The 27,224-nt window shown below is 50.6% G+C and overlaps 2 protein-coding genes across 4 annotated transcripts; one reads left to right on the top strand and one right to left on the bottom strand.

Annotated features, from left to right (window-relative positions):
* Nucleotides 1–1,948: 1,948 nt before the first annotated feature.
* PGPEP1 (pyroglutamyl-peptidase I) lies at nucleotides 1,949–18,618 on the bottom strand. Of its 3 annotated transcripts, XR_009279739.1 has the most exons (6): nucleotides 18,143–18,274; nucleotides 15,369–15,421; nucleotides 9,950–10,066; nucleotides 8,983–9,215; nucleotides 7,234–7,846; nucleotides 1,949–5,707 (listed from the first exon to the last, which is right to left on the bottom strand). XR_009279739.1 is itself a non-coding variant. In XM_058859013.1 (5 exons), the coding sequence occupies exons 4-5, from the start codon at nucleotides 9,186–9,188 to the stop codon at nucleotides 7,654–7,656; spliced, it is 399 nt and encodes a 132-aa protein (XP_058714996.1). In that variant the 5' UTR covers nucleotides 9,189–9,215; nucleotides 9,950–10,066; nucleotides 15,369–15,421; nucleotides 18,485–18,618; the 3' UTR covers nucleotides 1,949–7,653. The 3 variants fall into 3 exon arrangements, 2 of the variants coding, with proteins under 2 accessions (XP_058714996.1, XP_058714995.1); XM_058859013.1 differs by lacking the exon at nucleotides 18,143–18,274 and adding an exon at nucleotides 18,485–18,618 and having other exon boundaries at nucleotides 1,949–7,846; XM_058859012.1 differs by having other exon boundaries at nucleotides 1,949–7,846.
* Nucleotides 18,619–18,692: 74 nt separating this feature from the next.
* LSM4 (LSM4 homolog, U6 small nuclear RNA and mRNA degradation associated) lies at nucleotides 18,693–25,811 on the top strand. Its single transcript, XM_058859021.1, has 5 exons — nucleotides 18,693–18,797; nucleotides 18,998–19,039; nucleotides 19,146–19,244; nucleotides 21,941–22,124; nucleotides 24,280–25,811. The coding sequence occupies exons 1-5, from the start codon at nucleotides 18,795–18,797 to the stop codon at nucleotides 24,366–24,368; spliced, it is 417 nt and encodes a 138-aa protein (XP_058715004.1). The 5' UTR covers nucleotides 18,693–18,794; the 3' UTR covers nucleotides 24,369–25,811.
* The last annotated feature ends 1,413 nt before the right edge of the window (nucleotides 25,812–27,224 follow it).

The raw sequence follows: 27,224 nt of genomic DNA, 5'->3' as shown, positions 1-27,224 counted from the left end.
CTGGAGAGCTCAGCAGGATCACCATGGCAGCTCAGGGGAAAAAAAAAAAAAAAAAAAAAAAAAAATCCTAGAATTAGGGCATAAAAAAGACAGAGAAAAAGCAGAGATTCCACAGGAACAGTGAGTTTTTCCTTTCTGAGCCTTGCTCCAGACAAAAAATCTCCTGGAGTGGGGGCACGGACCACAGTGTGACCTCCCTGAGCCTCATTCTGCCAGGGTAGCCCAGGTTTGTCCTGGGTTTTAATTACCTCGGGTAATGAATCCAACTCCATCCTGCTCCTCCCGGATCCCGTGGAGCTGCTGGTGAGGGGTGACCCCAACCCCGGGGCTGTGCTGCTGTCCCTTCCCGGTGACATTCCCTGTCCTGCCACACCGGGAAACTGGGACCAGGAGAAGCCCCCAGGATCATGCCAGGGCTGCAGAGGGTTATCCTGTCCTGGATCCTGTCCTGGATCCAGCTGGAATTACCCAGTGTTGAATCCCTGGATCCAGCTGGATTTATCCAGTGTTGAATCCCCTGGATCCAGCTGGAATTATCCAGTGTTGAATCCCCTGGATCCAGCTGGATTTATCCAGTGTAAAATCCCCTGGATCCAGCTGGATTTATCCAGTGTTGAATCCCTTGGATCCAGCTGGAATTATCCAGTGTTGCACCCCCTGGATCCAGCTGGATTTATCCAGTGTTGAATCCCTTGGATCCAGCTGGATTTATCCAGTGTTGAATCCCCTGGATCCAGCTGGATTTATCCAGTGTTGAATCCCTTGGATCCAGCTGGAATTATCCAGTGTTGCACCCCCTGGATCCAGCTGGATTTATCCAGTGTTGAATCCCTTGGATCCAGCTGGATTTATCCAGTGTTGAATCCCCTGGATCCAGCTGGATTTATCCAGTGTTGAATCCCTTGGATCCAGCTGGATTTATCCAGTGTTGAATCCCCTGGATCCAGCTGGATTTATCCAGTGTTGAATCCCTTGGATCCAGCTGGAATTATCCAGTGCTGCATCCCCTGGATCCAGCTGGAATTACCCAGTGTTGCATTCCCTGGTTCCAGCTGGATTTATCCAGTGTTGCATTCCCTGGATCCAGCTGGAATTACCCAGTGTTGCACTCTCTTGGATCACCATGGAGCTGTCTGGGTGTCCTGGATCACTCTGGATCTGTGGAGGGGTCCCACCCTCCCCAATTCCCGGATCCAGGCTGGGATGTGGGGCTGCAGGACCCTCCCCAATTCCCGGATCCAGACTGGGATGTGGGGCTGCAGGACCCTCCCCATTTCCCGATCCAGGCTGGGATGTGGGGCTGCAGGACCCTCCCCAATTCCCGGATCCAGGCTGGGATGTGGGGCTGCAGGACCCTCCCCAATTCCCGGATCAGGTGGAGCTGTGGGGCTGCCGGACCCTCCCCAATTCCCAGATCAGGTGGAGCTGTGGGGCTGCAGGACCCTCCCCAATTCCCGGATCAGGTGGAGCTGTGGGGCTGCAGGACCCTCCCCAATTCCCGGATCAGGTGGAGCTCTGGGGCTGCAGGACCCTCCCCATTTCCCGGATCAGGTGGAGCTCTGGGGCTGCAGGACCCTCCCCAATTCCCGGATCAGGTGGAGCTCTGGGGCTGCAGGACCCTCCCCAATTCCCGGATCCAGGCTGGGATGTGGGGCTGCAGGACCCTCCCCAATTCCCGGATCCAGGCTGGGATGTGGCACCAGGCTGTCCCCAGGGTGACACCGAGGCTGGATGGCAGCACCATCTGGTGGCACCAGCCCTCCCAGCCAGCCCAGTTCGCTCCCAGTCAGCACCAGTGGCAGCAGAGGCAGGGAGAGAGAAGCCTCAAAGCTGCCAGCACAGATTTTCATCCCTGGAGGGGGTCAAGGTGGATGGGGACACGATTTAGGGTGCACAGGAGGGAACAGGTTTATCCCAACCTTTAAAACCAACAAGGGCGACAGCAGGCTCAGAGTTAAACTCTTTTATTTCCTTTGAAACAGGGCTTTAAATCCTCAAGTTACAAAGTCCAGTCTGGCAGTACAAGCTGGGAGCGCGTCGCTGGTCCCTGACCCCACAGCACATCGGGATTGTTGGGATTTACAAGGCACTGCAAGAACACACGGAGACAACAGAAGCCCTGACGGGTTGGGATCGGTGCTCCAAGAGTCCTGACAAGCACGAGGTGACACCTGAGATGCCCACACAGACACCGGTGGCTCCACAAGGGACACACGGAGGGGCTGGAAAAGGCTCTGGACAAACACCTCGCTCCAAGAGGAGACGGAAAAACCCTCAGGAATTGGGGCCAAGCCAACCAAAAGTGAGGATGGAACAGCAAAATTCTGTTTGTTCCCTCCGGCGGGTCCGTGTGTGTGTGTGTGTGGGCACACCTGGGGAACTCAGTGCAGCCTCTGAGGAGCACCCACGGATAATAATAATGGGGATTCCCACGGATTCAGGGGTTTCCAGCCCAATTTTTGCAGCCACACATCGGGCAAATCCATCCCCATCACCCCCATTCTGCTTCCCAAACGTGAGCCCAGCACAGGACAAGGCACTCCCTGATCATCGAAGTAAACATTTGTGATTTAAGAGGCTGGTGCAATCGAAAACCTGAAGGTGGATTTTGAAGTACCACGGAGTTTTTTCCCTAAGGGCAGTGATAGTTTCATTTCCCATCTTTAATTCCTGTTGGTGGGGAGGCATTTCCTTCCCTACTTTGTCTGAAAATGAGCAGAAGCAGGTCCCAGCTTTCAACGAATACCTCGAAGAATTAACAACTCCCTCAGCTCTGGAGCTTTGGCAGAATATCCCTTTCAGCACATAAGACACTCATCAGACAGGAATACAAGGGGGTTTTTTTATGAAAAAGTGCACTTTTTACTGCAAAAAAAAATCAGGGATTCTGGTGCAAAAATAACAAATCCATCTAGATCGAGATGAGTATTTATGGTATCAGCAAGGGGGGGTTTTCTCCAAGTCAATAAATTTAGAAAGAGCCTTTGCAACTCTGAAATTCCTATCATTAAAATAAAATTAAATCATTAAAATAGTATTGGATAAAGTATTAAAATAAAAGGAGGTAAGAGGGAGGAAGTTACCTTGGGAAAGGATCTGTACAAATTCATTGCTGAGAAATTCACCTGCGCTGTGGGGTGAAATCTGGAAATCAGAATGATGAAAAGCCCCACAGAAAACACTTTTTATGCCTAAAGATCTTGATTTTCAGTCAGATTTCAGACACCACCACTCCCTCCTGCAGCAGCTCCGTGTCTGAGCCTTGGCTGGGGTGAGAAATCCAGGAGAAATCCGGAAGATTCAGGAGTCACAAGGAATTAAACCACAACCCCCCCCCAGAGCCAGACATTCATTGCTGCTGCAGCTCCTGTGGGAGTAGGGATTCACCAAATTCCCTCCTTTCCAGGGTTTTCCCATTTTTGGTTTGAAGAAGCTCCTCCTCCTCCTGCAATTCCTAAAAAATTCCTTAAAAGAATCCGCCCACCAGGGCAAGGAGTCAGAGAATCCCAGGATGGGTTTGGGTTGGAAGGGACCTCAAAGATCCCCCAGTTCCAACTCAACTCAAGATTATTCGAGCCTCAGAAGAAACTTCAGTGGGTTTTAACTTTATTTAAGACCTTTCCTTACCAAAACCAACAACCCTGGGAGCCTGTGCTGTCCGAGCAGGCCTGGAATCTCCCAGGTTTTTATTCCAGTGGTTTGGAATATTCCCCTTTGCCAGCTGCTGAGGCACTGGAAAGTTCAATATTGCCTGTTTGGGACACAGGGAGGGTTGGATGCTACATCTACACCTGGCCCCAGGTGAGTTCAGACACAAAACACCTTTTCCTACGGGATTTTCCACAGCACAAATCCCATGGAGGTGACAATTCCCACATCCCTGGATCCTCAAGGGATGTTTTGCTGCCGTGGGCATCGCCATCCCCACGGCTCCAAGGAAGCACGGATCCCGAATTTATCCCAGAGCAGAGCAACTTTTCAGGTTTATTTTTGTGGTGTCTCAAACCCTGCAGGTTTGAGGTCCCCTCCTGGGATAACTCAGCAGTTCCTGGCCGCAGCCTTCACGTCACAACCACACTCCACAACCTCAAACCCTCTTCCTGACCTTTCCATCCTCTTCCCACCTCTCCCACCGCTCGGGAGGTTGGGGAATGCTCCAGGTTAAGGTGAACTGATCTGCAGGAGCTGCCAGACTCCCATGTTCTCTCCCAAAAACTGCCCCCCACCTCAAAAAATTCCAAACCCCTCGGGTTGGGAGGATCAAATCCCACAGGGATCCTCCCAGGCTCCTTTTTCCTGGGGTTTTAAAGCAGATTCCCAAGTTTCATTCACCTCCCGACAGCAGCATCACCAAACTGAGACGTTTCTGAGTCTCTGGAGCTCCTCAAAATCCCTCTGCAGCACTTCAGGGCTGGAACAATGAAATTGTCATCCCAAACACTCCCCAACACGTGGGCCAGACCCTGCTCCAGGCAGATAAATGACATCAGACCCAATCCAGCAGAACCTCCCTAATCCTCTCTTCCACACCAAAAATCCTCAGCCCCCTTTCCCCCCCTCACCTTTATCCCCAGAGACAATTTTGCAGTCACAGCACCCTAAAATTCCATATTTTTTCCTGGTTTTTTTTACATTTTTCCCACATTACAGGCACGGGAATGAAGATTCCACCTGAACTTCCTATGCTTTTACTCACTAGCACAAAGGTTTTGGGGTTGGCAACAGGTCTCTCCCAGTCAGTGCAAATTAGCAAATTCTATTAATTGATGATGTGGAAAGCAAATAGGATTTAGCAAAAACATCAGCTTTTTGAAGCTCTGCATCAGTTTGATGTCCTATTCCCAAAGAAAATAGGGATCTGTAGGAAAAGCTTTGTGAATTGAACAACAACAACAACAACAAAAAAAGCTTAAAAAACTCCCCCCAACCCCAGAGTATTTAATTTAGGTCATATTAAATAAAATTAGTTCAATGCCATTTTTCCCAAGTTGGGCTACAGGAAAATTCTCTACCACCAAGACACCTCTTATAAACACAACCTCAGGCTAATTTCCCAAAACCCCCCCAAAAAGAAAGAATATAAAATAAATTATGTTTCCTAAGGAGCTGATCACGTGGAGCTTCCCAAAAACAGATTGTGAGGAAAAGCACAGCTCGAAGCAATGCCCCCCAAAAAAATGGGATTTTTAATGCTGACACACCCAAGGCCAAGCACTGCAGTCCTCAAACTCCAGCAGGCACGGAGCTGGCTCCGGATTTTCCCCTGGAACAGCAGAGAGCAGCCAGGGAAAGGAATATTTTTAGGTTCTGAACAGGATATAACTCCCCAGGCTGAAGAAACCCGCGTGGGAAGAGGCTCTGCCCACGGAACTGCTGCTGTCTGTGCTCCCTGCTGATGGATCCTGAGCCACCAGCATCATCCAGGGGATCTCCAGAGGGTGCAGAGACTGGGATGGACTGGGAATTTCTCACCTGGAGATGCTGATTCCTCATGGAGCCCACCCTGCTCCTGCTCCCACCCCTCTGCGGGTCCCTCCTCCCGCCCCTGCTGGGATTCCACACTTGGAATTTTGGTGTGGCCTCACCCATCTGTTGATTTTCCACCTCCATTTCATCCATTTCATCCACAGCTAGGTTACAGGTGAATTCCTGGGAATTATTCCATCACCAAACCCCGGGGGATATTCCTCTTCCCCAAGTTCAGCAGCTACGAAACACCCAGGACAAAAAAAAACTTCTCACCAACAAAGGAATAATCCTACAGGGATAAGGAGCTCAACTAATCACAAAAAAAATAACCCAAAACCAAACAAAAAAAAACCAAACTGTGTCAAAGCACGAAGAAATTTAACAAAATATTAAATAGAATAAATTACTAATCAGGAAATCTGACAAGTGCTACCTCAGATTCGATGGGAACCACAATATCTCACTTGAAGGCAAATTCCTCTGAGCAGGAAGGACTGGATAGTGAAGAGAGAAGGAATTTCCTTGGGTCTATCCAAAAAAAAATCTTCCTGCTCAGGTGCCCCCAGCAGAGCCCTTGCAGCTGCAAAGTCTTTGTCCCATCTCAAGGAGTGGTTTTGTCCTGTCACCAGATTTCTCCTGGCAAGCTCAGGGCAGCTCTCACTGAGAGTTACTATAGCAGAGCCAGTCAGCACCAGAGAAAATTCAAATCACGGGGGTTTAAAACCTTTAAAATGTCGTTTTTTTTATATATTTGTATCTATTTGTGAAAGCATCTGTTCAAATCACAGATTTCTTCACTCAAATGGCCTCTCCACGAGGCCTCAGCTCCCACTTTTCTGTCTGTTCCCGCTCCCGCTTCAGCTGGGTTTTCGCTGGAATCTCAAAAATTTGGCAGCAAACCTCCCCACACGACCAGCACCACCCACCTGCTGAGATCCTGCATGTACCCTTCCCCAAAATAATTCCTGGGAAAGTTTCCCACAAGCAGCACCACTTTTGCACCCTCCCATTGGGAGGGGGGGGACACCAAGAAAGAGCCCGGAATCCTCACTCCAAGCAAAATTCCTTAATTTCAAATCATTGCCTCTTTTGGTTTCCAGGCAGTGGGATTGGGTTGAAGATCTGACATTTTGATTTTGCAGGGTGTCTTTCCCATCTGCATTTTTAGGCCTCCACTCAATCAAAGGTGGAATTGGGATCTCAGTTAAACATGGTTCTCCTAATCTGGAAGAAGAGGGAAAATTTGCAGCTAAGGAAGTTTTAAATTTAAAAACTCAACCTTCACCTTAAAAACAGCATCAAGCACCAAGGGCCCAGCACAAAGATCTCCTGTGGGGCCCTCAGCAGAGCTTTTTACCCACCACTGATTGGTTTTAGACACACTTGAACCGAGGTGTTTGGTACAGGAGGTCCATGATTTGAGGGAGGGAGGTGGCCAAGAAAGCGGCAGGAAAGATCTGGAAAGATTCAGGAGTCAGGCTCCAAAAAAAAAATAAAAATAATAAAAAATCCAGCTGGATTTGGGTTCCAAAAGAAACCCCAAACACCTTCTACTGCAGCTACAGAGACCCTATGGATATTTGGAGGATGTGGAGTGAGGAATCAGTGCCTAAAATCATTTTCCATTCCAGCAAAGCGATTTCAGGCTCCTCACCAAGCTCTGCTTTCCAAGACAATCCCAACTCCAGCTGTCCTTCCGTGTCATCACCTTGAATTTGGGTCAGGAGAGGGGAAAAACAAACCCAAAACCAAGTGAAAGCAAACCTTTCAAGTCAGGAATTAGCCATGAGAGAACTGGGTGAGCAATTCCCAGCACCTGAAGGTTGAGTTCAAGTGAGGATCCATTCCCTGGAATCTCCCAGCACACATCCTTCAGGAATCTTCAGGAGTGAAGAGCTGCAGGTGTTTTAGAGAAGAGATTCTGAATCCTTTGTTGCTCAGGCTGAAACTCACAGATTCAACAAAAAAAAAAAGTTAATTTCTAGAAGCAGAATTTGTGGAATTCTCTTTTTTTTTTTTTTTTTTGAAGTCTCCAATTCTGTGTCCGGAACCATTTTTTGTTGGTGTTTTGTTTTTTTGTTTTTTCCTTTTTTTTTTTTTTCCTTTTATTTCTTTTCCCCCCACAATACTTTGGCAGCAGGGAAAATTTTGGAAGTGCAATACTAGGAGAGCTCCTGGCCAGGCTCAGTGTTCATGTTGACAATTGATTTTGTCTTCAGAATGCTCCAAAACATCCAGCATTTCCTCTATGATGGCCTGCAGGGCCCGGCCCAGCTGTTCTGCAGAATAAGGTTTTCCCAGAGGAGGCACGTGGACAAACGCCGACCTCCCACGGCTCTGGTACAAGGAGGTGTAGTAGGTGAAGTCACAGAGGTACCTGGAACACAAAAAAAGAGATTATTCAATTCAGATAAAATAAATAAAAGGGATAAAACCAAATAAAATGAGCTGGAGGTTCCCATCGCTCGGCACCGCGGCGGCATCCTGGGGTTTAGGGGAGTAACGTGGAAGGTAAGGTGGGAATTGTGAGGCTGGGATTGTTTTAATGAAATTTAGGATAAAAAATGTGAAGGTTTCTCTTTTTTTTCCCCCCCTGAGCACTGAAAAGCAGGTGGTGTGGGCAGCCCTGAGAAGTGAAAGGCGTGGGAGGCTTCAGACAGCCGTGAATGTGGCACTTGGGGACACGTGGTGGCCTTGGTTGGACCCAATGATGATCTGAGAGGGCTTTTCCAACTTCAGTGGTTCCATGGAAGGTGTGGGGGATTGTAGAGGCCTCAGGAGCCCAAGAGAACAGGAGTGACACAGACACAGGAGGTTGTGGCTGTCCCTGGATCCCTGGAAGTGGCCAAGGACAGCCTGGATGGGGTTTGGAGCAGCCTGGGACAGCGAGAGGTCCTATCCCTATAAAAAATGGGATTTAAGGTCCTTCCAACCCAAACCAGTCTGGGATTCCCTGATTCCATCAACAGGGGGACAAGATGGTGGTGACCAGGCTTGCAGGGCCTGAGGGGCTCCAGGAGAGCTGGGCTGGGACTGGGGACAAGGCCTGGAGGGACAGGACACAGGGAATGGCTCCAGTGGCAGAGGCCAGCTGGGACAGTGGCAAGGAAGGAATTGTTCCCTGGGAGGATTCAAAGCCAGGCTGGAGGAGAGAAGCTCCAGGGAGACCTTGGAGCTGCTTCCAGAGCCTAAAAGGGCTCCAGGAGAGCTGGAGAAGGATTTGGGACAAGGGCTGGAGTTCCAGGACACAGGGAATGGCTCCAAATGGGGAAAGGGGAATGTGGGTGGGATATTGGGAAGGAATTCCTGGCTGTGAGGGTGGAGAGGGGCTGGGACAGAATTCCCACAGCAGCTGCTGGAAGCATCCCAGTACACTGACAATCCATCCCTGGATCTACCCAAGAACTTCACTGCTTGCAGCACCCTGGGTTAACAACCACAAAACCCTTAAAAGGTGCTTCCCAAGCCACTCCAGCACTCCCTGACCCCACATCCCCAGGGGTCACCCCTCACCTGCCAGCATCCTTGGAGATGGTGACGGTGACGTCCAGCCCCAGCGCCGAGACCCTCCTGCACACGGCGTCCATGTCGATGATGGAGTCGATGCACTCGGGGCCGCCCTCCACGCAGCACTGCGAGCCCGGGCAGAAGCGACAGTTGTCCAGCCCTTTGTAGCCCACGTTGTGGCCACACTTCTCCAGGGTGACGGTGGTGGCCATGCCCGACACGCCCACGTGGACCACCAGCTGCCAGGGAACAGGGATGGGGTTGGGTTGTGGAAAAATCCTGCTGGGATCCTTCCAGCTCGGGGTATCTCTGATATCCCTGCCTGCCCTGATGCTCTGTTCCATTCTCCAAGCTCCCAGCCCAGCTCTCCTGGAGTCACTTTAGGGACTGGAAGCCTGGTGACATCTCAACCCTGTCTCTGTGCTCGTGAAATCACTCCTGTGGGTTTAGGCTCTGCATGTGGCACTCAATCCAAGGCTGGACTCGATGATCTTGGATCATTTTTCAGCCTAAATGATTCTGTGATGTGATTTTAAGGTTCTCCCCACTCTGGGAGTGCACAGTTCCGTCCCCAGTGAAGCACAGAGGTGTTACAGGGGAGTACCAGAGGAACCAGGCAGTTTTATCATGAGAAATTCTTCTCATTTCACCCCCTCCTGACCTAAATTGTGATTTAATCAGGGTGAAAAGGAGCGTTGGCACCTTCACAGCTGCTGGAGGAGCCCAGGTGGCACAGACAAACCACGAGCTGTCTAGACAGCCCTCTGCAGTGGCCCCTTCACACCCACTGCTCCTGGGAACTGGAGCACTGCAAAATCCTACAAATTCACATCTTCTCACCACAAAAGAGGAAAAGATCCAGCCAGGGACTCCCAGGCTGAGGGAATACATTAAAAAGGAGATTTCACATGGTGCCCACTGCAGATTCCAACCCTTTGCTGGGTGGTTTTTCCTCCTGCCTTTACTCACTCACTTGGGGACTGTGCTTCTTCCACAAGGCAGGAATGAGTCTCTGCACGGTCTGGTACTCGACAGGGACCTCATAGACGTGCAGATCCACATCATCCCGCAGCCCCAGCTTCTCCAGCTCCTAAAAACACCAGCACAGCAAAACCGAGATGGTCACAGACGAGATGAGCAGAGGATTTACTCCTGGGAGGTTTAATGGCAGAGTGAGGGACTAATACCAGTTTACACCAGGTTGTATAACCTCGTAAACAGCACCTGGAGTGAGTTTACAGCAAGCACTGTAAAAAAAAAAACAAAACAACAAACCCATAATGGGAACAACAAAGGCATCTCTCCACCTGTGTGAAGAGTTTCACCCACAGAACCGTTTGTCTGGCTCTGGTGTGTGTGTAACAAAGAAATCAACATTTAACTGACAATAGTTATCAGCAACACCCACGCTCCCAAGGAAATCTTGGCTCTGTTATTTATAGAGGGAGAGAGTCACAATCCCTGCTTCTTTCAAGGAGTGACAATGTAGAGAAGGTGGGACTGGAAGGATTTTATCCATCATCCAGGGCTGCTGGCCTGGAGAGTAAATCCACATTTATTTCCAGATAAAGAGCTCTCAGGGCTGGGTGACAGCGCTGGTGATTCAACTAAGCCAGTAAATTATTTCTCCCTCTCTAACATGAAAACACCCCAAATATCCTGGCAATAAATGGAGCCAACTTCCTTCAAACCTTTTAAAACACAAAGTGGCAGTTAAAGAACTTGCAAAGACTTTAAAACCAGAGGAAAGGGTGGGGTTTCTTTTACTCCCCAGTATTTCTGGCTCTGTTTGATCCCAAAACTGGGAGTTTCCCCTACACACAGGTTCTCCCTTGCTCTCTCCAGTCCCACCAGTAAGGCTCCAGTTGGAGCTTTGTTCCTTTGGTACCTCTCAGAGCCATCAATCCCAAACTTCCCAGAATTCAAGGTCTGGAGGAAAAAAAAGGGTTCTTAAACAAAACCATCAAACTTTGGAGCCAGGTAACACCAGGAAGCATTTTTCCAGTGGGAGAAGAGACCTTGGCCATCATGTTTAAGGGAATCCTGTATCATCTAACCTGGATCAAGCTTTCTTCTGGCCAAAAAATGCCCAAAATAGCTGTGGATCTGAGGTAGGAACAGGTAAAAGCCATCAAAGGACAAAGGACATTTCAAAATACTCCTGAATTTATCTCTGTTCCAGGTTTGGATTCGGTGACCAGAGCCACGAGCTGCTCTTTGAAGCAATTCTCAGGCTTTATTTTCCTCCTTGCAAGCTTCAGGCCAAGGAGTGCAGATCAGCTGTTTTCACTCTCCAACCTTGTATTCCCCCAGGTTAAAAACTAAAAATTAAAGACACTTGAAAAGAAAAGACAAGTTGAGGTTTGAGGCCTCCCCCATTTAAACGTGAGCAGCGTCTTGCTATCGTTTTTCTGTGTTTTTATCAGCATGAGCGGTTTCCCACTGAGGAACAAAACACCCTTCACACTTGTACAGCCAAACCACGGCAATGTAACAAGATTTAAGGTAACTAAAACACCCAGAAAGGCCAAAGTGACGCTCTCAAAGAGCAGCAGATATGAGCAACGATGATAAATCACCGGCTCTGGCTCCCAGGGCAAGGCTGATATTAAAGCCTTGCTGTATTGATTAGTGTCTGGCACACTCAGACATTCATTACCAGAGATGGATGGAAGGGATGGCTCATCTCAGCTCCTTTGCACAAATCTGCCTCCAAAACCTCCCCTGCTTCACCTGGAGCCCCAACAAAGTGGAGGGGTTTACAAATGACACGATTCCAACACCAGTCAGCCTCTTTAGGAAGAGAATAAACACGAGTGATGCTGCTGAAGGTGAAGGACGACGAAGGAAACAGCTCCTAGGGATGGATTTGATGGTGGGAAGTTTTGCTGGGTGAAAAGAGAACCCTCCCCACCTCCTCCAGCCACTTAAAACCTTAACTTTACCAAGCCACAACTTTCCTTTTAACCAAGCCCAGTGCTCCATGATGAAGATGTTTGTAACCTTCCTCCCCCCCTCCCAGAACAACCTCTCCCCCCCCAGCCCTGTCCACCTGACAAACAGAGCACACTGAACATGTGTGACCGATTCCCTGACCCCTCCACAATGCTGCTCTTTGTCAGCCTCTAATATCCTTATCAGGTCTGTCTAGACACCCTGACAGCAATTGTCCTTCCTAATGTCAGAATGCACTCTGACCTTTCTCCTCCTCCTCCTCCTCCTCCTCCTCCTCCTGAAGCACTCTGGGGGGGATGAAGGAGCCCAGCAGCTTCACAGTCCACAGGTCACACCTGTGCCCACACCTAACTCACAGCAGGGAGGGCAGAAAAAGCGCTGAGAAAAGCTCATTTTAGTCATTTCTTCTTGGAAGTTCCTCCCCAGCAAAAGTTGTAGAAGTGGAAGAAAAAAAAAAATAAAATAATAAAAAAGTCCTGAAGTGAAGCGCTAAAGTGATGAAAACTCAAAGCAGCAAACCCAAATTAACACGGAGTGGTTTTGCTGTAAGGCTTAAAATAAAGCAGAAAGGAGAATTTTCTTCCCACTGGTTTTATAGGAAAGTTCTCCCCTGTGAGTAAAAACCCAAATATTTAATCAGGGGTTTTTTTGGGTGAAATTTTGAAACTTTTCATTCTGGCAGCATTATTAGATTGCTGCTGCCGCTATTTAAGGTACCCATGTGTAAAAATCAGTCAGCTTGCAAAACCAGACAGAAATTCACTGCACTTCCAGGGAAAACTCACACCGTGTCCGTGTTCTGTGGGAGAAGCCAAATAAAACCAGGGAGGGGAAAAGAAAAAAAAAGAAGCGAATTTTATCCTCAGGATGCAGCACAATAAAAGATGTAATAAACCAGAACTAGCTCAGCCCTAGAGCTAGGAAGGATTTACAAAGATTGTTTAATTGATTTTTCTTCTATTAAAATGCAGATCACACCGTCTGGGATTCGGGAACTCAGACACGCCTTTGTGTCCACTCCGCTCCATGAAGTCCCCGTCTGAAACTTGCACAATGCCCACCTCGCCCAGGCTCAAAGACATGCTGTTCCTTTTTGTCTGGGCCTCTCGGGGCTGAGACAGGGGAAGGAAAGGCAAATCCTCCCCGCTGCCTCCGAGCTGATGTTTTCAGTCACAATAATCCGCTGGCGATGGAACGGGACGCGGAGCCTCCAACGCGGCTCCAGTTTGTACTCAAAACACCCCAAGTCTGGGTTTTATCCACTCAAAACATCCCAAGTCTGAGTTTTACCCACTCAAAACATCCCAATTCTGGGTTTTACCCACTCAAAACACCCCAAGTCTGTGTTTTATCCACTCAAAACATCCCAAGTCTGGGTTTTACCCACTCAAAACTCCCCAATTCTGAGTTTCATCCACTCAAAACATCCCAATTCTGGGTTTTACCCACTCAAAACACCCCAATTCTCTGTTTTATCCACTCAAAACACCCCAAGTCTGTGTTTTATCCACTCAAAACACCCCAATTCTGTGTTTTATCCACTCAAAACACCCCAAGTCTGTGTTTTATCCACTCAAAACACCCCAACTCTGAGTTTTATCCATTCAAAATACCCCAATTCTGTTTTATCCACTCAAAACACCCCAATTCTCCGTTTTATCCACTCAAAACATCCCAAATCTGGGTTTTATCCACTCAAAACACCCCAATTCTCTGTTTTATCCACTCAAAACATCCCAATTCTGGGTTTTATCCACTCAAAACACCCCAATTCTCTGTTTTATCCACTCAAAACATCCCAATTCTAGGTTTTATCCATTCAAAACACCCCAACTCTGCATTTTATCCACTCAAAACACCCCAATTCTCAGTTTTACCCACTCAAAACACCCCAATTCTCGGTTTTATCCACTCAAAACACCCCAATTCTAAGTTTTACCCACTCAAAACACCCCAATTCTGAGTTTTACCCACTCAAAACACCCCAATCATGAGTTTTACCCACTCAAAACATCCCCAAGCCCCTAAAAATGGATTTTAAATGGAAGGGGATGACTTCATCCATCAGCCACACAGCTGAGCAGCCACCAGTGCCTCAAGCTGCTTTTATTTAGGTTTGTTTTTTTTTTTCTTTAAGCAACATCACAACACCCACCACTTTTCCTGCTCTAAAAGCAGCCTTTTGTCTGTCTCCTCCAAAATAAAAGCAGTTATTTACAACAGCTGACACTACACCAGCAAGAACAAACCAAATCAGCGAGCCTCACTTCTGACTTCTAGGAATGTCCCGTATTTTATCCCCCATCCACAACCTGCAAATTGACCCACACTTAAATATATTCATTCCCAAAAAAAAAACTCTTGGAGGCCAAGGTTTTGTCTTCTCCTACCAGCCAACACATTAAGCAGCTGGACATTAGTTGGCTGTAATTGATTAGAGTTTGTGATTCAATTTAAAAGCATTTGAAAGAAGATATTAATCTCAGAGCTCTGAAGGGGAAAGAGACGTGGTGGGGAGAAAAATAGATTTAATTCCCTGAGCAACTGTACTAAAAGGTACCATGGAATTCCCAGTAGCTTTGCCACAAACCCCAACCAGAAGTGACAAAGAAGGAAGAAGTGGAATAATGTAGCAGCACCATCCCTGAAAAAAGCGGTTTTAGAGAAAAAAAAAAAACCTTAATTCCATCTAAAAGAGCTTAATTCCTTCTTCTTGCCTCATTTGTGGGATGTCAGCCTCACACAGATGAACTCCTGGGCACAGGGTGGGGTTTTTGGGGTGTGCACAGCCAGGAGTTGGACTGGATGATTCCCTTCCAGGATATTCCAGGATTTTAGGAATGTGCCCAGGCATCAACTTGATTTGTGTGAGCAGGGAGAAGCTGCAGGAAAATCATTTCCCCAGAAACTCTCCTGTCCCAACAGCCAAGCACAGAAGGGGTGATCCAGGGGGGGAAAAGAGGCAGCTCTGCCTCGGAATCAGATTCCTGACACTCAGACAACTCCACAAAACCACCAGCTGGAAGTCTCCTCTCAGGGATGAGGCTCGGTTTAAAGGTGAACCAACTGGCCCAGCTTCAAGTCAGAACTGAGAGAAAAACATGCAGATTCCTCTGGGTCGGTCACTTGGTTTGTTTGTTTTGAATTCTCCAGGGCAGAGGAAGATTCCGAGCTCCCTGCCCCATTTAAAATCATCCAAAGCTGGGAATTCCTTACTTGCCTCAGCTACATTAACTCAATCTCATTAAACTCCACCAGCTAAGGGATTGTTTCCTGAGCAGGGAATCAAACATTATCCAGCTGACCATCTGGATATCTGCAGTGAGCTCCATTAATAAACTGGGAAGAAGTTGTGAGTGAAAAGAAGAGATGAAACCTCAAATTTGGAGGGATCTGTCCTCTATTTTGACTTCCTAAGAGGAAAATTCAGGGGTTACCTGAACTGCAATCCAGCTGGCGTTCACAGCGTGTTCTCCAAACGGCCCAAACCCTGCAAGAGAAGAAAAATTCACAGATTTCACTCAGTTTGAACTTGCAAAGGGGTTTGGGCTTTCCTGGTTTAGTTCTGAAAAAAAAAAGAACCCCACTTCTACCACGAAATGCTCATTTCTTTACATCTGAGTATCAAACAAGACACCTGCACTAAAATATTTCAACTGCAGCCTTGTAGAGTGAAGGAAAACAGTAACTTGCTTGAAAAGAAACTTGTTTTTTTCTTGGGGAGAAGAATTTTCCTTCTCTGCCCAGGTTAGAAAAACTTGTTATTACCAGCTAACTTGCCCAATGTCACAGAATTAGAATCATGATTGGATTTTCTATTCCTGATTGCTTCAGCCCACAGCAGATGCTTCCACAAGCCTGCCTCAAATGTTCCTTTTCCGCTCAGGGTCTTCTCCAAGATCTTCGTTAGCATTAATTACACCTCACAAGGAAATAAACAGAGCTGTTGACAACCCACCTACACCACAGCAAAGGCTACCAAGGCTTTATCAAAAATACTTCCTTCAGCACCTCTAAATTCCTAATGAATAACTTTAGAGTTAACTGGTAATCCATAACATCTTTTTTTTTCCTGAGCAAGCACACAAAGGTTGGGCAATTTATCTGGGCGTAACGTCGATATGCTTTAATTTAAAATGTCAGCGTTGCCCTCCGAGCCTCGTGCAATTAGGAGACATAAATTCTGCCCAGCCCCTGAAAGGATCCGAGAGGGACCACAAATATCAGATGACACCTTAATGGAAATGTTGGATTTGCCCTCCCCAGCCAGGCTGAGGTGATGCTGCACAGGAGGAATTTCCCAAGCGTGGGCTCGTCCACACCCCGTGGATCTCAACCCGGCGTCGCCAAAATAAATATTCCCACAAAAATCAAAAATGTTGGGGGTGTTTTCCTGCCAGCAGAACTGCAGGGGTGTGAGACAAACTATGACAGGGGAAGGAGGCAAATTAATGCCTTCCCAGCTGTTTCTGCAAGTCCCACACGGCTCTCTGGAAGCAAACACTGAGACCTGCTAAGTTTAATTCCTAAGCAAAGCGTGATAATCCTATAAAAGATATGAAATCCATATTTTAACAACTCAGCCGCGGAAAGGCTGGAATTCTACAGGTGCCCAGGCACAGGGCACGATTCCCTTGCTTCAAATCCCAAGGCAAACTGGCACAAACACAGCTGGGGTTATCGCTGCCCTGACTCATCTCATCTCGTGTTATCCCTTCCTGGGAACAGAAGGAACTTTGTGGGCAACATCCGACCCCACGGAGCACGGCACATCCACCACGGGGCCCTCCAAGGCTCATTAGCAGTAAACCAGCTGCAGGGATCGTGATGGGATTATCTCCTTAACGAGTTCTAAAAAAGAAATTGTGCACAAATAACGCTTATCCTCGGCCAGCACGGGCTCGGAACCCACTGGGAACACGACACCATCCCCAGTTTTGAACGGAATTCAGCGTGACATCGATGACATTATCAAACAGGGGCAGAGCTGACAAGGCAACCACTGCCTTTTGCAACCAGACTTTCCTGGGGGAAAAAAAAAAAAAAAAGGGGAAAAAAAAGAGCGTGGAGGAGCCTTGCGAGCAGCAGAACGTCTCCTGACGCAAGTTTTCTGTTTAGTCACCGCCGCTCCACGCTGGATTTGGGGTTGGGAAAGGCAGGATTTGCCACCTGCTCCTTGGCTCCCCACAACTGTTCCCTGGAAAAAGCACTTTTGCCTGCGATTACGGCCGCTCCAGCGCAGCCCCTGCTATTCAAACGGCCTCAACTTCAGCTGCTGGGGGGAGACCTGAATAGTTTCGGCGAGTTCCCCATTTGTCACAGGACTGCCTCACCCACAAATCACCCCGAGCAGCCTTTGTACCCCGGGAAGAGCCTGACAACGCCGGGGCCTCTCGCTGCCTCCGCTCATTCTTCCCCGAGGCGCCTCGGGGGTGCTTTGGGGAGCGGCTCCCGCACCTTGGCGGCTCAGGGTGGGGTGGTCAGCGGGCAATTCCCCCCTCCCTCAGCCCCAAATTGGTTTTCCAATCCTCGGGAGGCTCGGTTCCCTTCTCTGGGCGGATCGCAGAGCTTCGGGATGGGGTGATGGATGGGGAAATGGGATCCGAGCGGCCGCTGTTAGGAAAGCCCCTCACTGCTGTACGCCCCCAGCTCTGACACCCCTGAGCCACAGCGCTCCAGCCCCAAAGCCCCCCAGCCATCACCCCACACAGGGGACAGCCAATTCCCTCAGTCACCCTCCGATGGGACAGCAGAGCCCTCCTCTCACCTCAGGAAAGGGGTCCCCCACTTATCCTCCCACCATCTCAGGGAAGGGGTCCCCCACTTATCCCCCCACCATCTCAGGGAAGGGGTCCCTCACTGCGCCCTCCAAGCCCTGTGGTGACCCCAAAATTACCCCTCTCCCCCGGATTCCTCATCACAGAGAAAAACGACCCTCCAAGCCCCCCATCACCTCGGGCAGGGGTCTCACACCTACCCCCGGCCCCCTGAGCTCAGGAAAAGGGTCCCCAAAGCTGCTCTCCCCACCAAGCCCCTCACGACAGAGCGGGGCTCCCCCCCCTGCACCCCCAAACCCCTTCACCCCTCAGATCCAGCCTTCCCTCCAAGCCCCCCTCACCTCGGGGAAGGGATCCCTCACACCGCCCCCTCCAACCTCCCCTCAGGGAAAGGCTCCCTCAGCTCCCCCATTTCCCCTCTCAGCGCCCCGTACCCGTCACCACCACCGCCCGCCGCGGCTTCTCCATCGCGGCTCCGTCCCGTCCGTCCCTGTCCCGTCCGTCCCGTCCCGTCCGTCCCGTCCCGTCCGTCCCGTCCCGCCGCCGCCGCCGCCCCGCACTGAGCGCGGCCCCGCCCCGCGCCGCCCGCCCCGCCCCGCGCCGCCCGGGCCCGCCGCTTCCGCCGCCGCGGCGGAAGTCCCGCAGCGGGACGGCCTGGAGCCCCTTCACCCGTTACCGATCACCGGGGCTCTCTGTGCGCACCGCAGCCCGGGGGGGCTCCCGCTCGCCCGCCTCAGCGCGGGACTCGGGGGGGTTTGGTGAAATAAAACGCTCACCTTGAGCCTCACCGGGGTTCCCTGCCGGGCTGTGGGGGAGCACGGAGCGGGGCCGCGGTACCGGGAGGTCCGGAGCGCGGCTCGTCCCGTCCCGGTGCGTCCCGTTGCGGGCGGAGCCGCCGCAAAGGCGCGGACCGGGCGGCGCGGCGCAGCCGGGCCGTGATCCGCTCTCTGATTGGCTGCTGCGGGACCGCGCCGCGCTCTGATTGGCTGGTGCGCGACAGCGCCGCGCTCTGATTGGCTCCGCTTGGAGCCGGGGGCGGTTTGAGCGGCAGCGCCCGGCGCGGCGGCGGCTCCCGGGTCCGGCACGATGGTGAGCGGCGGCACCGGGGCCGGGGAGCGGGGAACCGGCATCGGGAGGAGGCTGGGGCGGACGGGAGGGCCTGGATCGTCTCTTTCCCCCCCGCCAAGGATGGCGTGCCCGGTGCCCCGATCGGTGCTCGGGTCGCCGCCCCGGCCGGTGTCCCGTTGTCGGCCGGTGCCTGAGGCCTTTCTCCTCTCTTCCCCTCGCAGCTGCCCCTGTCTTTGCTGAAGACGGCGCAGAACCACCCCATGGTGAGTACCGGCCGCGCGGCCCAGCCCCGCTCCTCCCGCCGGTGCCGTTCCGGTGACACCGGGCACATCCCGGTACCGGCGCCCCGTGACTGCCGTTCTCTCGCAGCTGGTGGAGCTGAAGAACGGGGAGACGTACAACGGGCACCTGGTGAGCTGCGACAACTGGATGAACATCAACCTGCGGGAGGTCATCTGCACGTCACGGGTAAGGCCGGGGCACCGGGCACCGGGCACCGGGCAGGGGTCAGCACGCGTTGTGTCCGCAAAGAACGGGCACCGGGCAGGGGTCACACACCCACTGTCACCCCAAATACCGTCCCCAAATTTCCCCAGCTCTGTCCCTGCAACCAGGCTGGCTCTGCTGGAGCTCACGTCGCTCCGATGGAAGCGTGAGCTCTGCCTGAAATGCGGGTTTAATGTAATTATTAATGATGTCCATATCATTATTGATAATGTCCATGTGATTATTGATAATGTCCATAATGAAGGAGCAGCTCTGATGTGCAGGTGACGTTCTGCACATCACAGGATGAGGGGCTGGGGTCCCTCGTCCCCCTGGGTGAGGAGCTGGGGCCCACCTGCTGTGATGCTGATCCAGGTTTCCCAAAAATCAGAGCCTTTACCTGTCCCAGGCAGCCTCAAACAACACAATCTCTTTTATTCTTTTATTCCCTGCCTGTCTCTCCCCTCTCCACATCCAGCTGAGTTCACTCCCTGAGCCTGCCCGGGACCTTTGCCCTTGGCCAGAGTTTTTCCAGCAGATTGGGATCTGTGCTTTGGGCTTTGACCTCCATCAGAAATGCTCGGTCTTGTCCCTGTGGGAAGCACAGATGGATGGAAATGCAGCTGCTGTTGTGCTTTCCCAGCCCTGGAATGTCAGAGCTCCACAGGAGAGGCTGGCAGGGATCCTTGCTCTTCCAAAATTCTCCCTTCAAACCCCCCAGCTCCCGTTGAACCCACGACAGGAGTTTGGAGTGGTGTTGCTGGGGCACGTCAGCGTGGCAGAGGAGATGCTCTGAGTGAAGCCTGGGAGGGAATTCTGGGGTGGAATTTTGGAATTTGGAATTTCGAATTTTGGGTCAGACAAAGAACCACTGCTGAGTTTAGTGGGAGGGAGACTCAGAGGAGGTGACAGCAAAGGTGACCCAGGACACAAGTGAGGATTCCCTTCTCCTTGGAAATTGGTTTCCAAAGGCTCAGCGCTGGGAAGAGCAGCAGCTCAGGTTTTATTCCCTCTGGGTGATCTGGAGGGATCCCCCAGAAGGACATGGAGATGTTGGAGCGAGTCCAAGGTTGATCAGAGGGATGGAGCAACTGTCCTGTGGGAAAAGGCTGGGAGAACTGGGATTCTTCAGCCTGGAGAAGAGAAGCTTTGGAGTCACCTAATTGTGGACTTCCAGTGCCTGAAGGGGCCGACAAAAACACGGAGAGAAACTTTGGATGAGGGATGGAGTGACAGGACACAGGGCATGGCTTCAAACTGACAGAGAGGGCAGGGTTGGATGGGATTTTGGGAAGGAATTCCTCCCTGTGAAGGTGGTGAGGGTTTGGGATGACATTCCCAGAACAGCTGTGGCTTCCCCATCCCTGGAGGTGTCCAAGGCCAGGCTGGACAGGGTTTGGAACACCCTGAGACAGCGGGAGGTGTGAAATTGGGCGACCTTTTAGTCCCTTCCAACCCAAACCATTCCATAACTCCACAATTCTCCGACCTGGCACACAGGAGAGCGGCCTCAGCTGCCTTCAAACACCCCCAAATCCCAGCTGAAGGTGGAACCTGCTGGGTTGGACTGGTGGGACTGGTGGCACTGGCCACTAGATGGCACGGGACAACGAGCCGGGAGCCGCTTGTTTACCGGGGGAGGCCGGAACGAGGAAGCTCCGGAGCCTGGAGCTCCATCCCTTCCTGCATCCCGAGCCAAGGAGCAGCCAGGCACATCCAAGGCAGGGTGGGGTTTGCCGGGTGTCTCTTGGAAGGGAATTGTTGCTCCTCTGCCTCGTCCTGGGCTTGCCCGTGCAGGCAGAGCCGCCCCAAATAACTGCTGCATCCCAGGAGAGCAGCAACGGGGCGTGCTGCTTTCACCTCCTCTCCTGGGATCAGCAGGCGCCTCTTCCACATGAGGATCTCTGGGCTGGAGCCATCCCAGCTGCAGCCAGGCCCTGCTGGAGCCGGGAGCAGGCGGGTCCCAGTCTCTCCTCCCAGTTACATCATGGCCAGGGAGTTGTTGTTCAGCTCCAGGTTCTTATTCCCACAACCACTGGCTGAAACCCTGCTGCTATCCCAGCCCTTGGGATCCCAGGAAAACCCTGAAACTGCCTGAAAGCAACGCAGGGAGGTGGCTGCTCCGAAACTGGGCACCTGAAGATATTTTTTTTATTATTATTATTTTTTTTTTTTTCTCCTTAATAAATATTTAATGTGTGAGCTGCTCATTTCCCTCAGCTGCTCACATCCCACAGCCAGCTGGCTCCAGAGCTGCCTCGCTGCTCCCTCCACACCCCAGAGGAGTGAAGGAGTGGGGTGACACCCATCTGGGGAAGAATCCTGGCCACAGCTGCGTTTTTCTGAGCAGAATCGGTTGTTCACCACCATTTTAACTCGTGTCTCTTGTCCCACTTTCAATTCCCTTCTCGTGCCAGAAGGGAAGAAGGGCCTTGTTTCCTCACCCTCTTCTTCTGACATTTTCTGCCAGTGTTTGGGGGAACAAATTGAAACTACATTTGTCTGTGGGGCTCTGTGTTTTGGGGGAGTTAAACCCCCCTTTTTCACAGCTGGTTACAGCCAATGCTCCCAGCAAAGACTGCTGGAGCTCTCACCCTCTCCAGAAACGCCCAAAAGCCCTAAAAGTCACCCAAAAGCAGCAGGTTTTGCTCGTGGCCTCACGTGTTGCTCCCCAACAGGACGGGGACAAGTTCTGGAGGATGCCCGAGTGCTACATCCGTGGCAGCACCATCAAATACCTGCGGATCCCTGACGAAATCATTGACATGGTGAAGGAGGAGGTGGTGTCCAAGGGCAGAGGCCGTGGTGGGATGCAGCAGCAGAAGCAACAGAAGGGCCGTGGGGTTGGAGGAGCTGGACGAGGTAAAAATCCTATTTTATTTTTTTCCCCCATTTTTTTTTTCCCCCCTCCTATTTTTTTTTTTTTGGAGAGGGGGGAGTGGGATCTCTGCCTTGAAAATTTCCCCTTTTGTGCAAGGAAGGGCTCGTGCTGCTCTGAAAGCCAGGGCTGTGTCTGGGAGAAGCTGGAGCCGCTCCTGAGCAGGATCCAGTCGAGCGAGTGCGTAAGGCAGCCCCTGCCAAGGAACAGGGAGGATTCGTGCCAGGGATGGGCCTCCCTCGTTCCTGGGGTTGGGCAGGAGCTTGAAGAGAGTCTCAACTTGACTGTTTCAGCTCCTCCTGCCTCGTTTGGGAGCGTGGCCCTGCAGAGCTGTGGCTTAGCAAGGCCAGGGGGAAAACAAAAGGCTGTTCTGGGTGAAAATAGTGAAAATATACCAGGCTCTGCCCGTGGCAGTGAGAGGAGAAAAAATCATTTTCTCCCCTGTTAAAACAGGGCTTTGGATTTCCTGATTTGTTAATGTATTTATATTTAAAAAGCAAAAAAGAGAGAGACAAAACTATCTGAGGGTTTGAGTTCCTCCTGGAACATGAATAATTCATGTTTCTGAGAAAGGAGAGGTTGCCACTTGGGAAGAAATAGGTCACCAAAACAACCCTTCCCATTTGGCGGGGTTAGGTGATCCCAGGGCGCTTCAGCTGGGGGACATGCTGCTCCTTTTCCCCCAAATTACCCCCTGGAAGCCTGGCAGCTGTTCCTCTGCTCTCCCTTAATGCCACATCCTTGGGATTTGTGGTCACCCCACCACCCTGGGGCTGCTCTCAGCCCGGGCTTGGCCTGCAGTGGGAGCTGAAAAATCCCCAGTTGAGTTTGAGGAGGAGCCCTGGGGCTGGGGACGTGTGTGAAGCTCTCTGCAGAGCTGCCTTAAGGAGCTGCCTGTGCTTTGGCTATGCCAGGAATCCTGCCAGGACAGGTGGGATGGACCTGGGGCCATTCCCAGCCCAAACCCCCTGGAAGCTCCCAGCAGGCTGAGCTGACCTTTTCCAAAAATCTGAAGGTTTGATTTTATTTATTTTTATTTTTGTTCCCTTCCTTTCCCTTTGCAGTGCCCGGAGCACTTGACAAAGGCAGATTTTGGGGATTTTTTTGGGGGGATAAACACCAAAACCACACTGTTTTCCCTGCTGTGGCAATGCCCACCTTGTGGGGAGCAGGGCTGAGCTCCGAGGTGGAGCTCCTGCTGTTTCCATGTTGCAGCCTCAATTCGCTGATGGAATATTTTCAAGGGAAGCTTCGGCATTTGCTAATTAGCTCAAAGGTTTGGCTCTCATTACCGAGACATGAAGGGAGGAGGGAAAGGAAAAAAAAAAAAAAAAAAAGAAATAAAGGCAGGACAATTTTGTTGGGAGGCCAACAGGCAGGAGGGAAGCTGTAATTGTGCTCACAGTTGAAAGGATTATTGTTTCTGACACTGGTAATCCTCCTCCTTTGACTTCTTGCTTGCCAAACTCTGAAGTCCCCAGCCCTTGCTCCAGGAGGAGCATCCCAAGCACTGCAGGCTTGGGAATAATTTATGTTAATAATTGGGAATAATTTATGTTTTGCCTCTGGTTTGGGCACGTCTCTTCCTCTGGAGAAGTTCTTGTGCCTCGGATTGGGTCTCCTTTGGGTTCTGCCTTTTGTGTAGGAGGGTGGATCCACATCCCCTTATCCCTAGGATGGGATTTTGGGGATAAATCCTTGGCTGGGCTCAGCAGCTCCCGTGGTTTTGGGTCTGAGGGTGCTCAGCTCACTGTATCCCCCCAAATCCCAAATCCCTGCTGTCCTCTCCAGAGCCAAGGATTGCTCTGTCCCGTTTTTGGGTTGCCCTCACAGCTCTCAGGGGACACCTTACAACCTGGATTTTAAATTTGTTGCTTCCCTGGTTCCATTTTTCTGGGAGAAGCATCAGTTTACCATGAGATGAACATTAATTGTGAGATTGATACAGATCCACAGACGAACTCGCTGCCGAGGGGGGAAATAAAATCTCTGGGACTGCAAAAGGAGAAGTCAAAAAGTCCCATTTCTGCTTCTAAGGCTCAAAAATAAGCAATTGTTTGGGTAAAACACGAATCACCGAAGCTCTAAGTCATTGCTGGCTTACAGGGATGCTGTCACCTCTTCCTTTGTGTTCCACAGGTGTTTTTGGTGGCCGTGGCCGAGGAATTCCAGGCAGTGGAAGAGGCCAGCAGGAAAAGAAGCCAGGCAGGCAATCAGCCAAGCAGTGAGATGTCCCCACCCGGGCCAGGGACAGTTTGGGTTTTGTCACCTCAGGGTTGCCACGTGTCCAAAAAAGTTCCTTTTCCCACTCTTCCATCAGAATCAGAGCCCAAATCATGTTCCTTTGGAAGCCCCCTCACGCTTTAATCTGGTGGAGTTTTCACTCCTTGTAGTCAGTAAATCATTGGAAATGTTTTTTAAAAAATTTGTTCACGGTTAAGGACCGAGGTTCTGCCTTCTCCTGAGAGTGAATTTTTCAGGCTCACCAGGTTTAATTTAAAATATTTTCCTGTTCAGAGGTACCAGAAGGAAGGCAAACACTTTCTGGATTGCTTGGATTTTTTTTTTTTTAATTTGATTTTTTTTTTAAATACTTGAAATTCGGGAAACTTGTTTTGTTTGTAACAGATGTGTTTTGGTTTAAAAACACTGAACTTGACGATGTTGTGTCTGTACGTGAATAGTCCTAAAGGCTTGGGTTTGTTTTTTTTTTTTAAACCAACAAACTTTTGAGCTATTGCTTTTCTTCTGGCCAGTGAGTTCTGTTTCTCCCATGGCTTAAAGGAGGGATGAACATTGGCCTTCAAGGCCTGTTCCCAAGAGAGCTTTGTGACAAATGAGCGTTTCCCAATTAGTTCATTGCCAATTTGACTTCAGATTAGAAGTTTCCTTCAAAGGAACAGGGGTTTTTTTCTGTGTTCTTGGCTGGTTTTGGTTTGTTTTTGTTTTTTTTTTTTTGCATGAGGCTGGTGCACCCCTTCTTCCACATGGGGGATTTTAAATTTTTTTTTTTTTTTGGAAAAGCAACTTGAGCTGATTTACACGGATTTATTTCACCCCCCACCCTGCTTTGAAAACTCTCTCCCTTCTGCTGACAATATTTCTTAATATTCTAAATATTCTGGCAGAAATATTCTGTCAGAATAAAATATTCTGACAATATTTCTCAACCTAATTTCTTCCAGCAGCTGGTGATTGACCTCTCTGGCTGTACCTGTCATTTCCTTCCCCAGCCACCAATTATCTTCCCTTGGGGACACAGGCCAGCGTGTGAACGTGTCCCTCCCGTAGGTTCAGAAAACTCCTGGGAATTCCCAGGTCAGGTTACTCCAGTCTTCCATCCCATGAGTGAAATACACCCTCAGAATATTCTGGCTGATCCCTGCTGAGCTCCTGCACCAGGGCACGGGGGGAAGGAACAGCTCTGGGTGTGCCTCAACCCTCCCCTGGATGGATGAAACAGCTGAATTTTTTGGGGGGGAAAACTGATATTGTGGCTTGTTTTGAGCAGGTTTGGGGTTTGTACAACTGGTTCTCATGTTGGAGCCTCTGCCATCGCCACTGTACTGAAAAGGAGTGAAGAACATGATTTTATAGACTTATTTTTTTAATGTTTATAGAACTGGGCGCAGTGGTGAGTGAGAATAAATCTCCAGCCTCTTCCAGCCGCCTCCCTCTGTGTGTCTGTGATGCTGCTGGGCCCTGCCCGACCCAGAACTCTTCCCTGAGCCCTGGAATCGGGGATAAATCCCTAAACACTCCTTTTCCAGCACCAGCCACGTGTTCTCCGTGGAGCCGTTCCTTGTTGAGGCGCTCCAGGCTCATCCCAGGGAGCCAATTCCAGGGGATGGGGTGATGTGTCCTCCCTCCTGGAAAACTCCTGTGGCATTTTAACAAAGCCCAGGCTGTGTCAGACTTTCCCTTCCCAACCTGCTCCCTCCCTTCGGATCCCTCCAGCCACAGAGGCTCCGTGTGCTGTGGCTTCCCTGCTGGAAAGGGAAACAGCTCCAGCCCTGCTGGGATTTTTTAGGTCTTTTTCTGGCAGGAGAAATCCTCGCTGCAACAATGGGACCTTTGGCTCCAGCTCAGGGTAGAGTCCTCCAAGCGCTCCTTATCTCCTGGCCAAGCTCTGGGGTCGGGTGATGGAGCTCGTTAAGTTCTGCATTTGTTTAATTACACCACGGGGCTTTAGCAGCATTCCCTGCCTGCTTCCCCCCTTTTTCCACTTTCCACCTCTGCAGGAATATTTTTGTCGCCTCCAAAGGGCAGCTGGGTGGCAGATGGCTCTGTGGAAGGGCACTGATGTCACGCTCAGCTGTCACTTGGGGCTTTTCTGCCCCAAAAATGGGTGTCTGGGGTTGTCACTGCCCCGTGGCAGCGCAGGGAGGCTAAAAAACCAACCCAAAAAAATAATAAAAATTAAACAAAGCAGGGAGGAGCGAGATAAAAGCAACAGCCAGAGAGGAGGGGGAAAAAAAGGTCTGAGCCTGGCTGGCGGCGTGGGTGGGTGCAGAGCCTGGCAGGGCCAACGCGTCCCGCATGGAAAGAGCCAGCAAAGGCCACCCTGGAAACCCTTCCCGGGATATTTTGGTGGCAGCCGAGCCGGTGGCAGCTCCGGCAGCCGCGGGTTTGTGTCTCTGAGTGCCCCACGGTGACTCAGAACTTCTGAGCCTCGCCGAGGAGGCAGCACAGGAATAGTTACACACCAGCGACGCGGAGGGAGTGGCTGCCGAAATATTTCAGGGCTGTGCTAAGCAACTAAAAATACACGTCAAACCCTCCTCCTCCTCCTTTTTCCTTTTTAAATCTGTTTTCTTTCTCCCTCTCTTTCTGTGTTTTTTTTTTTTTTCTTGTTTTTTTTTTTTTTTTTTTTTTCTTTTAGTTCTTGTTTTTGATTGTAGGAGGCCCCTGGGGGTTCCTCGGGGACAGGGCAGGTTTGGGGACAGGCGCTGGCAGCTGTGACTTCTTGTTTTCCCGGCTCGGTTCCTCTCTCCCTGCCTGTGGCAATGACTAAGAGGCAGCTTCCCCTGCGTGCCCAAATCCTGGGGTGCAAACCCTGCTTGTTCCCTTTCCCAGGGGGAGCT

The sequence above is a fragment of the Poecile atricapillus genome, chromosome 28 (assembly GCF_030490865.1).
Source record: "Poecile atricapillus isolate bPoeAtr1 chromosome 28, bPoeAtr1.hap1, whole genome shotgun sequence".
Classification (NCBI taxonomy): Eukaryota; Metazoa; Chordata; class Aves; order Passeriformes; family Paridae; genus Poecile; species Poecile atricapillus.
Note: the sequence above shows the minus strand (reverse complement) of the source record. Positions and strands in the feature narration are given on the sequence as shown.

Bases quoted from the DNA above. Each gene is read 5' to 3' on its own strand.
- PGPEP1 (XM_058859012.1), bottom strand. From the start codon at position 18,176: ATGGAGAAGCCGCGGCGGGCGGTGGTGGTGACGG. The intron at 9,216-9,949 runs GTGAGTGAGTAA...GTTCCCTGGCAG, and splicing joins GGAAGAAGCACAGTCCCCAA to CTGGTGGTCCACGTGGGCGT. The intron at 7,847-8,982 runs GTGAGGGGTGAC...TTTGTGTTCCAG, and splicing joins ATCTCCAAGGATGCTGGCAG to GTACCTCTGTGACTTCACCT.
- LSM4 (XM_058859021.1), top strand. The intron at 19,040-19,145 runs GTGAGTACCGGC...GTTCTCTCGCAG, and splicing joins CGGCGCAGAACCACCCCATG to CTGGTGGAGCTGAAGAACGG. The intron at 19,245-21,940 runs GTAAGGCCGGGG...GCTCCCCAACAG, and splicing joins AGGTCATCTGCACGTCACGG to GACGGGGACAAGTTCTGGAG.